This window comes from Lycium barbarum, chromosome 1 (assembly GCF_019175385.1).
Source record: "Lycium barbarum isolate Lr01 chromosome 1, ASM1917538v2, whole genome shotgun sequence".
NCBI classification, from domain to species: Eukaryota; Viridiplantae; Streptophyta; class Magnoliopsida; order Solanales; family Solanaceae; genus Lycium; species Lycium barbarum.
Genome location: NC_083337.1, coordinates 12534389 through 12548232, shown reverse-complemented (window position 1 = coordinate 12548232; position 13844 = coordinate 12534389). Strand labels below are relative to the sequence as shown.

General features: G+C 33.1%; 1 protein-coding gene and 1 non-coding gene across 2 annotated transcripts; both read right to left on the bottom strand.

Moving 5' to 3' along the window:
• Nucleotides 1-1544: 1544 nt before the first annotated feature.
• TRNAV-UAC (transfer RNA valine (anticodon UAC)) lies at nucleotides 1545-1617 on the bottom strand. Its single transcript has one exon. It is a non-coding gene; the product is annotated as a tRNA-Val (tRNA).
• A 3089-nt stretch (nucleotides 1618-4706) lies between these two features.
• Nucleotides 4707-7343, bottom strand: LOC132632038 (NAC domain-containing protein 43). The gene is made up of 3 exons (XM_060347833.1): nucleotides 7007-7343; nucleotides 6120-6400; nucleotides 4707-5470 (listed from the first exon to the last, which is right to left on the bottom strand). Exons 1-3 carry the CDS (start codon nucleotides 7188-7190, stop codon nucleotides 4949-4951), a joined length of 987 nt encoding a protein of 328 aa, XP_060203816.1. The 5' UTR covers nucleotides 7191-7343; the 3' UTR covers nucleotides 4707-4948.
• Between the last annotated feature and the right edge of the window lie 6501 nt (nucleotides 7344-13844).

Sequence of the window (13844 nt, the reverse complement as noted above, 5' to 3'; positions counted from 1 at the left end):
AAGTCAAAAGTGAACAAGTAAAAGTGAACGAAAGGAGTAGTCCATAAATATGACCCCAATTATAACTGCAATAATTTGAATATTAGGTTTTACCCTTGATGTGTTGGGTTTAGTGAGTCGCGGTGAGTGTAAGCTTAATCCAAATGATACTTGTAATTGAAAGGGCCAATTAGAGTTTCAGTATTTGTAGCTAGATCTCTTTTTTATTTTTAACCCTTATATGAAACACATGAGATATATCAAAAGGTGTGAGGTTATTATTTTCATTGACATCACCATAATGAGATAGGATAATAAAGGAAAAAACGTAATCGGTCTATAATTCGACAAGCTCAAACAAGTACGCTATTCGACTTTGTTTATCTTAATCTGGTACCATGTTATCATTGATCAATTTGTATAAAGACTTATTATATTTAATATCTAACATTGGTAAGTCATGGTGAGGACTAGATATTTATTTAGCATATACATAACTTTTGAAAGAGTTAATCTCTATTTATAGAGATGTCCATTAAATCTATGAAAACTAGCCTAAATTTTACACTCTGTTTGGATCATCATTTAATTACTCATCGTTTCATAATGTACTGTACTGTGCTTTATTGTATTGTATCGTATTGTATTGTTTTGTAGATATAATGTTTGGATAGACTGTATCGTTTACTGCTGTTTAACAACATATTTTTATTTGGTTTGACCATATAGTACTGCATCGTAATAGGTAAGTTTACTAAAATATCCTTTTAAAATTCAATGTGGAAGCAACTGGGAGAAAATGTGTGTGACCAATGGTCACTGACCATGCATATCCATTTTTTGTCATACGATCAGGTAATTAACTGATCAGTTCCTTACTGTTGAAGGAGACAAAGATCAACAAAGTTTTTTCACCAAAAAGGAGACAAAGATGGAGAATGAAAAAGAGACCAGATGTACAAGAAGTTGACGAGGCAGGAGAAGGAAGACGTAGGGTAGGATATTTGGGTGGAGTTAAATAATAATATAGGGTAAAGGATAAAATAGAATTATTAAATATTAGTAAGGACATAATTGGAATGGAAAATTAGATAACGATGGGATAACACCAAATCAGTTGTTACATAAAATGGGGCTTTTCGTTGTTACATAACAACGGATTTAACAATACGATACGATACAATGGGTAACAACAAATCAAACAAGGTGTTAATGATGGCACTATCCTTTCAACACCAATCAACATAACAACTCTTTTGGAGATATTGTTTGCAGAGAGCACACGCCATCCTATATGTCTTTTTCCTAATAATTTGATTAATGAAAAACTCATTTATTATCTATTTGAACGTCCCATAGATTAAGAGACCAAATTAAAGACGCTTCAACGGGCCTTAATTTGAAGCGTGGTTGTCCTTTCAATTGCCAATCAGCATAATATGCCAATCAACATACCAACTCTTTTGGAGATATTGTTTGCAGATAGCACACCCCATCCTACATATCTTTTTCCTAATCATAATAATAATAAATTAAAAAAAAAAAAGAAAAAAAAAGGAGACTAATGTTGCTGCCCAGGATCGAACTGGGGACCTTTAGTGTGTAAGACTAACGTGATAACCACTACACCACAGCAACTTACATACTGTGTACTAAGACAAACAATAAAAAGCTCAAAATATGCAATTCTTTACTTTAACCTCACAGTTTGACGATTTAAAATCATACAGGTAGCTGGTACTTGGTTTTCTTAATATCTTCTATTTCTATTATTCAGGTGGAATTGTTTGCTTTATTACATGGATTACAACTAGCCAAGAAATTGAACATCGTACGCAAGATTGAATCTGACTCTGTAAGTAGTAATGCTCTATATACTCGATGGAGTAAATAAAAAATACGCCCATATTCTTGCTAAATGTAGGTTATTACTGGATATTCTTAGAGTGTCACCTGCGCAAAACATCTTCAGAGAAATCAACAGTATAGCTGATATGTTGTCTATGGATGTAGTACACTAGTAATGCAACTACGGTCATTCTACGTTTTGTTTCTGCGCCTCTCACTACTAAAAAATCACTATTTTTTCACTAATTTCCCACTGAAAAATTTTCAGCTGCTATTTCCCACTGAATGTCGGTGGGAAATACATAATGTCACGACCCAAATAACACTAAGTCGTGCGGGCACCTACCATATCCCACCTCAGTAGGAGAACCCTCCCCTTGATCAGTTATACAACAATAATTACTAAATAAAGCGAAATTAATGAAGAGTCTAACATATATTATAAATACCAAGTGCGGAATTCCCAATTCTAAATACAACCCAAGGAAAATGGTCAGAAATAGTACAAGAGCCACTAATCCATGTGTTTGAACAATACATTAGTCTCAAAACTAGAAATACTGTCTAAGGATCAAAGTAAGACAAGTAGTAAAGAAGGAGTCCCAGGGGCGGCGGACTCGTCCAATAAGCTCACCCTAGCAAACTCCGTAGAGAGCCTCAGGGTCAGTGTCGAGGTGCAGAAGTGGTACCGATCTCATACTCTGCACTAAAAAAGAATGCAGCAAGGTCAGTACAAACACAAATACTGGTAGGTATCATAGGCCGACAGCAATTAGCCAACATATATACAGGAAGAAACTAAAGAATAAATATACTCACAATTAAGTACAGATAAAATTCACAGTCCAGGATATCATTCCAAGTATATAAAGACATATACAGAATCCAAGGCATAAAAGGATGATATGAGGAATGAATACGTAACGCAAGGCAATACAATATAATACAATGCACTATCCGTACACACATGCTGTGGTAGTGTAGATCGTCGCCCAACAACCATGACCCATGGGGGACCCGCGAAGTCCATGTACCACTCTCACGATCCCGATAAGGACCTCGGGCCTCGTCCACTCTCACGATCTCGGTGAGGACCTCGGGCCTCGTGTACTCTCACGATCCCGGTAAGGACCTCGGGCCTTGTATACTCTCTTCCTTATCATCACTTTCAATCACAGTCACAACAGGTTATCAAGTAAAATAAGATACTATGTCATGTAGGATATCAATTTCACTCTTTACAAAGTAAACTTTATTATTTCAGGCTAAACTCCATCATTTCAGGCCATTTATCAATATTCCTTTCTTTCCAATGATAAGAGAGATGTCAAGAGAGATGAAAACCACACAAGTCACAAACACAACCGCATAAGGCTACAAGCCTACAAATCAATCAACAATACCAACCTAGTCCATCCCAACTTCGTACCCGAAGGAATACATGCTTTCTCCAATAGTATCTAGCGATACATATGTTTCGCTAATCGAAGTCTAACCAAGAAGGTAAGCCGTAACCTAGCTCGAAGCCGAATAAGAGCCACGGACAATCAAACTTGAGCTTTACCCTTCCGGAACGCTTCCGAACGATCGAAATCTAACAATTAAGTATTCTATGTTAATAAAATACAATTCCATCCACAAATAGGCTCTCAATTCATAAATTCTCATATATATTTTATTTTTAGGACTAGGACTCGAAACCTTCAATTACCCCCAAAATCTTAACTTAGGATTAACATCTCACTTCCCATGACTCAAATACCATGAGCTTGAAGGTGTACCTATAATCCAATACCCTAATATTCAGTTAAATATACCCAAAATATATAAAATTGGAAGTTGCTAACCTAATAACTATGACCGAAGACGAAACCATAAACAATTCTCGGAACAGTGTTCACGAAACCAAAGACAATTTTTAAGAATATTATTGATCGACCCTTAAGCCATTATTTAGGAAACCATAATCATTAATCATTACTACCACATGATTACTATCCATTATTGAACCCAAAATTATTACTCACTCCGTAAAAATTCGAAACCAGTAGAACCCAAGGTAGATAATGAATTCAATCCCCTAAATAATATTAAAATAATATCTCTCAACAATAATACACAGCAACATACGTAATACCCATAACAATGCAACATTCCCCTACCATTTTCTCAATTATTAGCCAAACATGTATCCTAATCATTAACCTAATGATTACCTTATTTAAATTACTTACAACAATTCAATTCAATAATCACGTGACTTGGGTTAAATAATTTACCTGCAAATAGTTATGATTTCCTTGTTGTGCAGAGTTCGTGCGTAGTGTATTCCTAACTGCCCCTAGACCCTTTCTTTTCTATGCAATTAATGAATTAAGACTCTATATAGTAGGTCTTCTACGGATGGGCCACCAAGGAAAAAATATGTGGGCCTAGTCCGATTATTTATCACGGTAGCTTCCTTAATTCATTTATTTCCGTAACCACTTTGTCTACTTTAAAATTTACCCGTCAATTAAATGACCGAGTCACCCATTACAGCAAGCTATAAACACAAAGATAAGACCACGGAAAGGGTGTTTTAGGAATATTAGGTCTAAAAGTGCTAAACGACCAAATGGGTCGTTACACATAAATAGTAGAATTTTCACATGAAAAAATTATAAAGTTTTCCAGCGTTTCACTGGGAACATATTTTCCACCATGCATTTTGTCAGTGAGATTGTTCGGATGGAATGAGGTGAGAAAATCATGTTTTATAGCACAAATTTCCCACTAAATGTCAGTGGGAAAAATCTTTTTTTCTAGTGGTGGATGTATTTATATACAACTATTACATTAATCATTCTTCAAATCAACTTTTTTTTTTTTTTTGCTAAAAAAAATAAAAAAATTGCAGTCGACTACCACAGTAAACGTGGTAATCTATTTACAACTGACAAAAAGGCACTACAAAAGAATTTACATAGACCAAACTTTAATTATGTAAAAGAGTATTATTTACATGATTAAATCAAAAACATATGTAGTTCATGATTAAACACTTTGACTTTAATACAAGACATGATTATTAAGTATATTGTTGTCTTCCTCAGATCATTCCATTAGACACGTGGCATAACTAGTCATTAGTTGATCCTCGTGAAAAACTCCAAAGATCACACTCTTCTTGATAATCATGATTAGTACAGCCAGCTTCCACAAAATTGCTATTGTATTGGTGCTCATAATCATGATTATAATCGTTACTTGTTTGGCCATTAAGGTGTGAAGCTACAAGACGATCAACAGCAACCCAATTACTCAAACCCCCTTCACAATTTATAGACTTTGGATCTTCACTTGAGGAATTAGGGCTATCCAGGGTTGGAAGTTGCATGAATTTGTCATGGAAATTAATGTCGTAATTGGCATGGTAATTTTCTTCCTTGCATGTGTTTGATCTCATGTATTGGAATAGTTGTTCTAAGGCCCCTTCATCATTAGGATAGAGTCTCTGATTTATTCTGGTATCCGAAATTGACTGGCTTGCAGCAGGACTGATCGTCTCGGGGGATTTGAAGTGATTTTTCTTCTTGAATATGCGACAAACAACCCAACCCTCTTCTTGTTGTGATGACTCTCCCATTGCAACATTGTAAACCTTAATTCAGAACAAGCATCAACTAATCAATATGTCAAAAAAGTTTTTAACTTTTATATACTGATAGTGTTAGTGTTAAAAAATAAAGACCGTAGAAAAAGGGTCATCCTTTATATTTATTTTAGTATAGTGTATATCACGCTTCCCTTTTAAATTTGTTAGATAAATGTCATTAATGATACCATTTTGTATTTGAAACTCTTTCACTTTAAGTATTTCATTTGCCCTCAATAATGTGCTCTCAAAATCATATAAAAATATCACTAAATATGTAAGATCAGGATCTCTATCATTGGTTCATCGGAAGTCATCCAGCACGAAAGCAATAAGGACTGTGCTAGTGAGTCCCAAGCGAAGAAAAGAAGGACATGAGAGGCATTGAGAGGACTCAAGGACAAGACAGCTCAGACCCCAACATCAAATCCAACAAGCAGGCCGAGCTAACATAAACGGGATTTTGAATCTTTTTGGACCAAAGGATCAGGTCAGAAGGATCGAGATTGTCAAGTTCTATGAATATTTATGATAATGTGCTCAAAGTCTTTCTTTTTTCTTTTTTAAACTTTATGTCCACTAGTCAAATACTGTTGTATAAAATGAAATAGATGGAGCAACAATTTTAGGAGAGGGAAAAGTGTGATTCACTTACAATAGTACACGAGTGAATATCATTGATATGATCATCCAATCTATACTCATGCATGATCCAATCAGATTTTTGACCATGAGGAGCTCTGCCTTTGTAGAAAACTAGGGTTTTCCTCATACCAATCCTTCGAGAATTAGAATATATGACTTTGTCACGCCCAGTTGCTTTCCAAAATCCAGCAGCTGTTGCTCTATTTGTCCTTGTACCTGTGGGATACTTTTTATCCTTATGACTGAAGAAATACCAATCATTTTGTGGAGTTGATCCAATTTTACATATCTCTGCAAAGTTAGAAATACAAAATTACCCATGTTATTCATCCCATAATTATGGCGTTCTCAAAGCTACTACTATTAAATAAAGGTCTATTAATATACTTGGCAAAAAATAATTACATTCACTAGCTAATACACAAAAAATATATATTAATTATATTATGTATTAAGTATGTATATTATCATTAATATACAAAAAGATATACATTTTTCCGCTTGTTTTGGTGGGTGGCTATACAATGTAAAAATATCATTAATAAAACACGAATAGCCATCAGAAATTTCCATTTGATTAGCTCATGGGATACGTTTGGGCGGACTTTCTGTGAGAATCTCATATTTCAGACAACATAACTTCCGGCAGAAATTCAGTGTGTTCTTACATTGAGGATCATGTTTAACTTTTGTACACGAACAATGTACGGAAAAATTTAAATTATTATATCACCTAAATGATAACTAAAACGGTAGGTTGCCGTTTTATAAGAAGTGAATGCAGTAACCTAGAAAATAAAACAGATTACATGCTATAACATATTAGGCTTATGGATGGTATAAAATTTTCTTTTACATTGTCAGTGTGTATAAGTTAGGAGAATATTTGGAACAAACCTTGAATATCCCAAGGCTCAAGCTTATTGAGATCAACTTCTTGGATAACATCCAAATCAATCTTCTCATTTGCAACTTTCTTCTTCAAGTAATAGTGCAATAGCTCCTCTTCTGTTGGATGGAATCTGAATCCAGGCGGTACTTGAGATTGTCCATTTACTGAAATACTCATGTCGTCTGGCATAGAAATATATGTCTATATTTTTTTGTCCTACTCTTACTATATGATAGCAGAGTAGAAGTGATACATGAATAAAATATATTTAAGTGTGGAGAGACAGAGAAAGACAGATATATAGAGAGGAACTTATATAAGTCAAGAAAAAAATGAAGTGGACACGAGGAAAATACAAAGAAGATGGTACTTTGTTTAAAAATAAATAAATTATATAACTAAAAATAATGTTGAAATGTCATTTTAGGTAGTTATGGTGGGGGCAATTTTTACTATGCATCGAGAAGAGCCAGCCACCTGCATAGAAAGAGAAAGATTACTGGTATGGCCCATAAATGGGTCGAATATGTGGGATACCACAAAGAAAGAAACCAACAAAAGGTACCACTATGAGTATATATTATTCGGAATTAAAAGAAAGTTAGTTAGCGACTGCAAGGTAACTAGTAGATTAGAGTTTAACGTACTGAGTGTATAGACTATAGTCCTATTACGGAAAGGCTAATGAGATTTAGGTTTTCATATATAGAAGAAGAAATTAGACATAAAAATAAATCCGAAAGAGCTTAAAAGAATTATTTTGCAAGAATAACCAGGTAAGGATTAGTCTTGAATTTTTGATGCGCTTAGCAAATCTTTTAAAAGTAATTTTTGTTACCCGTTATATATATATATATATATATATATATATATATATATATATATAATGTTGTGGGCATAAATTAATTTTACCTATGGGACAAAAGTTTAATACATTTCATTAAGTCAAAAATAATGAATCTGCTCAAAGTTCTGCCTCATAGGCAAAAACATTTGATGTTTCTTAATTGTCCACACGTCAATACAATTGAAACTCCTGCCACATAGGGAGCACATTGCACTGTATATCTTCACTGTCTGTAACTTCTTGAAAAGTCATTATCTCATGCCTCATAGACAAAACTAACTTATGTGTACACTACTAGAACTTATGCCTAACGAGCAATAGAGGTCATTTTTCAAAACACTTATTAAGTGGATCAAAAAATTCAGGATCACCCTTATGATGTTCTGTTTCTACATTTTTTTTAATAATATGTAAGTCTTTGCCGGTCCGATGAAGAGTATAACTAGTGGGTTCAATCAAATTGAACAGTTTATTATTAAATGTTGTTTCATATGTTTCGGTTATTGTATTATTTGTTATTGCTACTGTTCTCTTCTCAATCATGTTCAGCATGACCGCTCCACTATTGTATTTTCTTTCAATAGTTGATTTTGTTATGCTTTTTTGAGCTGAGGGTCTATGTGAAACAACTTTTCCACCTCCACAAGATAAGGGTAAAGCTGCGTACACGACCCTCCTCAAATTCCTGATAAAATTACACTGAATATATTATTGTTGTTGTATCTTGAATTAGAATCTAAAAATAAGTATAGTTTTCTATCTTAATTTGCTTGACTGGTGGCTAGCTGCCTTCATCTTAACTGCGACTCACGACCTCAAAATATCCCCAAGAAAACAACAGAATCAAACGTTGAAATAACCACTCATCTCACTAGTACTGCTTCTTTTGTCCGTCTCTCTCTCATTCAACATGTGCAGCAGTTGTAACTTGTAACCATAATGATCAGGGGCATATGTGTTATTCACTCCGTATCAATCTATGTGATGGTATTTGATTGAGTTTGGAGTTTAAAAAAGAAAAAAATTGAAATTTAAGATCTAAAATAAGGCATAAACATTTGTATGACTGTTAATCATCTCATTATAATAGTAAGTGTGAATTTAAATTAAAATTAAAAAAATGATATTCTTTGGAGACGAATAAAAAAAAATAACACATAAATTGAGACAAAGGGATCGGAGTACTAACATTCTACGCAATTGAACTCACCTCAAGAATCAACTAATCAAGCTAAGGAAGTCGGTTTAAGAGGTGGATTTTGACATGTCTTTTATTGCAGACATAATTAAGTAAATAAAAGTGCAAACACTAATTCTAGTTGTTTAAGCCTTTAGATGAAATGATCACATATTTTTTGCATTGTAATAGACCAGACAGAGCTCCCGGAAGTATGAGTCTCACTGCTCACTGCCTTAACAAATACAATTTTCACATGCATGTCCCATGAAAACAAATCAAGCCTAACTCGAGTGTATTGAAGAAATAATTAAGTAAATAAAAGTACGCTCTATCTATAACCATTTAAGCCTTCATCGATGACATAATTCAACTTCTTTATTAACTCTACATAAGTAGGCGTTTGAACATATTTGAAAGTTAAAGTTGTGTTTGGACATAAATTCACTTAAAAAGATATGAATTTTTTTGTGAAAATAACCATTTCACTTGAAATGCTCCTGATCTAACAAATTAATCAGTATTTCACAAGTATTTTAGATTGTGAAGTTGCACTAACCGTTACAAAAAATAAGTAGGTGGAGCCCTATCTATGATAATGATAAAGAAAATGTGAATGACCATGATGATTATGGGAGTTTGGAGGCACTTAGCTTTCAGAAGGCCCTTTGAGTTCTGTTGGAGGAAAGATAGGAATGATAAGATGGAGATAGTAGGATGGGGAAGACTGGGCCAACTGCGGGTCCAGCGCTTCGATTGGGTTCACATTGGGGAAATCAGGAATTTCACTGCGGGGTTTAAAAATATAAAGAAGTAAACACACGAAGAAATCAAGAGGATTTAACATTTACTACATATACATAAAATAATTTTAACCTTATATCTATAATGTAGTTTTTTGCCAAAGGGGGTTCATCAAGGGGGTTCATTTTGAACCCCCTTATCTCTACCTAGCCCCGCCCTGCGGGTTCATCCAAACTCAATATCGTTTAAATGCGAATACAGATTTATATATTAATTTTTTCAATAAATATTTATTTCTATTAATAATTTTAAAAATATAATGGATTAATATTAAAAATATTAACGATCAAAAACATTAAATTAAAATCCGAAATATGTCTCTGGGCATGACTTCTAGCTTCTTGTCCTTAATTGAGGGCTGCTTTTTAAGGGGATGAAAATCTTACAACTCCCCCACTCGTCTTCTTGTCATTTTAAGGTCCCATGGATAGTAGCAAGTCTTTACTTGTCTGGTTGGTGTTTTCTCTATCTATTCTCAGTCTTCTCATTAAATGGTAGCCATCTTTAGAAATCAAACTCCCAAATGCCAAGGCATGCAATATTAGGATATTAACTTCTTTTAATTTGTGTTCGCTTTTTAACTTTTTTTGTATATGTATACATTTCAGTATAATTTCAAATATATATGTCTGAAGTTAGTCTTAACAAAATTTAACTTCAGACAATGGCTGAAATACGGGTGCACATAGCTGAAGTCCAGGTACACATGACTGAAGTTCTATCAATTTTTGCCTCACTTCAACCATTTTTTGCTTGAACTTCAATCATATATGGCTGAAGTTCAGTCATTTTGTCTGGACTTTAGTCAAATACATAAGACTGAAGTTCATTCATTTTTGCTTGACTTCAGCCATTATTGCTTTAACTTCAGCCATATATATGTGCATGAACTTCAGAGAAAAATGGGAGGTCAGGCAAAAATAACTGAAGTCCAACTATTTTTGCCTGAACATCAGTCATATATAACTTCCGACATTGATTTTGTGTCCAAAGTTTAATTTTATTAAGTCTAACTTCAGACACTGCATGTCTAAAGTGAACATATGTGCAATTTTTTTTAAAGGATGATGTAGGTTGTTAAACGGTGAAAAAAAACAAGCTGACCTGTAAAATTTTTACTCATTAGGTTTATTCGAACTCAATATTAGCAACGCAAAATATACCTTTATATATGAAAATTTATAGAATTGTTGAAAAATATTAAATGCGGACTCATAATTTAGAATTGAAAATACTACAAATTGAACTATTAAGTTAAAAATCCTAAATTTACCTCCAAACTGGCCAGGACCTACTACCTAGCTTGACCTAGAGCACTGTTTTTTAAGGGGATGAATCTCACTACTTCCCCATTTTCCCTGTTGTCATTTTTAAGGTCCCTTAGTAAAGTAGTGAGTCTTTACTTGTCTGGTTGATGTTTTCTCCTTCCTAATTTCCATTATCGGCCTTCTCATTAAAGGGGTAGCCATCTTTGGAAATCAAACTACCAAAAGTCAAGGAAATGCAATTATAGGAAACAACCATCTTTTCTCTTTTTTCTTTCTTTTAATTTTGTTGTTGTCTTCTTTTCTGTGTTTGTTGTGTTTGGAAACGATTTTCATTTTTTAGTTTGTGATAGTCAAGCGAAATATTGTAATAGTAGGACTTTGAATATATGTGTGTTGAGTTACGCATTGGTGGAGTGTTAGTGTTTTAGTCTCCCTATATGGTCTTATGCAATTCTTACGTCATGAGCTAGTTTTTGAATTTTTTTTCTTTATCATGGTATCATAAGGTGAGTATTGAAGAGAATATAGCACATCAGTGACGGATCAGAATCACCCTGAGCTCCTTTAGGCTTGAGCAATCTTCCTCCTTTTGAGTTAGCTTTTGCGGTGTGAGTTAGGCCCAATGCCTAATTTGACAGGATACTCAACAAACTCCACACATCAATCCTAAAAGCTAGTTCACATTTCGAGTGTGGACAATATAAAATGAACCCAACATCAACAATGAATTGAGATAGGTCTTGCTCTGATATTATGATAAAGAAATGAATCTTGAACTAACTAAATTCTAAAGGCTAGTTCATGAAGTGATGATTACTCAAGACCATATAAAGAGGCCGACTAACTCCACATATTTTTTAGGAGCTATATAGATATATCAATATTTCAAGACCCCCTCGTGCATTATTTAATTAAGGATGTACTTAATGCATTGCCCTTTCGATAGATTTAACAATTAGAAAATACAACACTAAAAATTAGAAAGATTAAATTGAATTTATTAATGTACTAACACAAAATAGCTTATACGTACGTGATGAAGAGGAGAAGCACATACGGGTAAACCCGTCAACCCGGTCAAACCGGACCGGACCGGTAACCAGCCGGTTTCGATTTACCGGTTACAAATCCAAAACCGGAACCGGTCCGGTTCAAACAGTCCAAAACCCTTTTTTTATTTTTTGTATAGTATATATATATTATAGTATTTATTTGTATATTGTAAGTATATTTACATATGTTATATAAGTTTATAAGTAAAGTTTAAATATTTACTGACTAACAGGCTAACAGCAAGTCAGCAATACAGCATATACGCGTATATATATATATATATATATATATAGATATATGTTTAAGTTATATGTATACTATATATTATAAGTATATTCCAAATATATTTTATGTATACTATATATTCTTAATATATATTATATGTATACTATACTTATATGTATACTTAATATATATTATATGTATACTATACTTATATGTATACTATAAGTATAACTTATATATATATATATATATATATATAAGTATATTCCAAATATATTTTATGTATACTATATATTCTTAATATATATTATATGTATACTATACTTATATGTATAATATAAGTATAACTTAAACATATATATATATATATATATATATATATATATATATATATATATATATATATATATATATATATATATATATATATATATATATATATATATATATATATATATGTAAGTTATACTTATATGTATACAATATATTATAAGTATATTCTTAGTATATTTTAGTTATTTTTCAAGTATATAACTTTCTAGTTTTTAATTTAAGTAGATGTATATCATAAGTATATTCTTAGTATATTTTAGGTATATTCCTAACTTAATATAAGTAAAAATATGAACACAAATAAATAGAAGAAAGCTCAATGAGCCATATATTTTATTCATTCTTGGATAACATTTATTTGCAAGTTGTAGTTTTTTTTTTTAACTTGCAAATAATACATGAGTTGTAAAGAAATAGTAGAATAATAAATTCACCAATTCTGAATCATTTCGTTAATTTCCCCCATATCATATTCGGCCATGGAGATATTTTCAAAGTCTTCCATTTGGTCCGGTCCACTTGCTATCAAATCTTCAATTTCTTCCTCTTCGCATTCCTCCGCTTCTAAGTTTTGGTTGCGTCGCTCTGATCTAATCCAATCGCTAATGCACACTAGTACTTGCAAGCTAAAGCCCGATAATGAATGTCTATGGTCTCCAATTTGCTGTCTTCCTTGGTTAAATGCGCTCACCGAAGCCACGGTTGATACTTGAACCGTAAGGATATCTCGAGTCATTCTTGAGAGTATCGAATGACTTGCCTTGTACTTCTTCCACCATGCTAAGACGCCCAATTCATCTAGTTCCTTGATATCTACATTTGGCTGCATCAAATAAAAGTTATGTTCATCAAAGTTTGCATTACAAGAAGAAGTTGGCTGTGAATGTAAAACTTTTAAATGCGATAACCCGACAAGCCTTTTTTGCTACTTTGAGAAGTAGTAGGGCGTGGAGCAACGGGTGTAGCACGTTCTTCCAAATTAGAATAATGAGTAAAAACTTTTCTAAACTCGTCATCAATAGCGAGTTCGGCTTCAGCTAAATATGGTTGAACTCCCTGTTCAATTTCTAAAAATGTATAAATTTGACCAACCAATGCTTTAGTATAAGACACTTTTAAACAAGGATTTAAAAGAG

Coding starts and splice junctions, on each gene's coding strand:
- LOC132632038 (XM_060347833.1), bottom strand. CDS start 7,190: ATGCCAGACGACATGAGTATTTCAGTAAATGGACAATCTCAAGTACCG. Junction 6,401..7,006: donor TGAGCCTTGGGATATTCAAG/GTTTGTTCCAAA, acceptor CTAACTTTGCAG/AGATATGTAAAATTGGATCA. Junction 5,471..6,119: donor ATATTCACTCGTGTACTATT/GTAAGTGAATCA, acceptor TTCTGAATTAAG/GTTTACAATGTTGCAATGGG.